The sequence below is a fragment of the Chinchilla lanigera genome, unplaced genomic scaffold (genome assembly GCF_000276665.1).
Source record: "Chinchilla lanigera isolate Chin_1 unplaced genomic scaffold, ChiLan1.0 scaffold00019, whole genome shotgun sequence".
Taxonomy (NCBI): Eukaryota; Metazoa; Chordata; class Mammalia; order Rodentia; family Chinchillidae; genus Chinchilla; species Chinchilla lanigera.
This window is the reverse complement of record NW_004955420.1, coordinates 21,096,947-21,098,007: the sequence shown is the minus strand read 5'-3', so window position 1 is coordinate 21,098,007 and position 1,061 is coordinate 21,096,947. Positions and strand designations below refer to the sequence as shown.

The 1,061-nt window shown below is 38.7% G+C and overlaps 1 protein-coding gene across 1 annotated transcript in view; it reads left to right on the top strand.

Moving 5' to 3' along the window:
* Dnajb11 (DnaJ (Hsp40) homolog, subfamily B, member 11) overlaps nucleotides 1-716 on the top strand; it is a gene marked incomplete in the record, with an annotated part of 15,762 nt that extends 15,046 nt beyond the window's left edge. The window contains 1 exon segment of the mRNA XM_013513338.1: nucleotides 1-716. Coding sequence (XP_013368792.1) covers nucleotides 1-67 — 67 coding nt within the window.
* Nucleotides 717-1,061: the final 345 nt, after the last annotated feature.

The window sequence follows — 1,061 nt, the reverse complement described above, 5'->3', positions numbered from 1 at the left end:
AGGTATCAAACAGCTTCTGAAACAAGGATCAGTGCAGAAGGTATACAATGGACTGCAAGGATATTAAGAGTGAATAAAATTGGACTTTGTTGAAAATAAGTGAATCGGCGATATTTATTATCTGCAGGGTTTTTGTGTGTGGTTTTGTTTTTATTTTCATATGCAAGTTTTAATTTTTTTCCTGATGGTCATCATGATGTGAATAAGAGGGCTTAAGAATTTTTCCATTTGCATTCAGACAAGAATGACCAGGAAAATGGTTCACTAATACCTCTCCCTTTGGGGATATATTGTCTGGTGCTGCCACCTGAATTTCAAGAATTAAAGCTGCAAGAGGACTGTTAAGAACAAAAGAAACAAGGCGAAGGGTTGGAGCTAACTGTTAGTTACTCCATTCAAAATGCCAACTGGAGAAGTCTGTTTTTAAATACATCTTGTTATTTTTTCCTGACTCCTGTTTCTTTTCTCCTGTGAGCTATTCGGGTTGTCCTCTCTCCCCACCATGCAAGATGGACATACAAGCATGCAAAAGAATGCTGAGATGCAGTCCTTGCTCCACGAAACACACATGGCATCTTCTAGCAGAGAGCTTGAAGAAAACCAGTAGATTAGAGAACGGGCTACAAAAATCAAGATTATACAAAGATCTAACTGTCCTTGAGAAAAAGTATATTTTCTCTCATTTGGGAACAATAAAATCTGATATGGATACTTTATTGTTGAGAAAGAAATTTCATGTATATAATAATCCCAGTTGACCCATGATTAGAAAACCTTTGGTTTATTTTAAGAACTAGGCATTGACTCTAGAAAAAGAACTCAAAGGGCTGGGGATGTAGCTCAGTGGTGCAGCGCCTGCCTGGCAAGCGCAAGGTCCTGAGTTCAAGTCCAGGTTCCAAAAAAAGAACTTAAAAAAGTAGAATCACAAATTACGTTTGCTTCCAGTGGCATCTGATTCAGATGGCACGTGATGAGTACATTTGGCTCTTGAACCTCCTTCAGTTCTTTACATTATACTGTCACGTCACTGTCCACTTCTCGTGTACTTTGGACACGAGCCT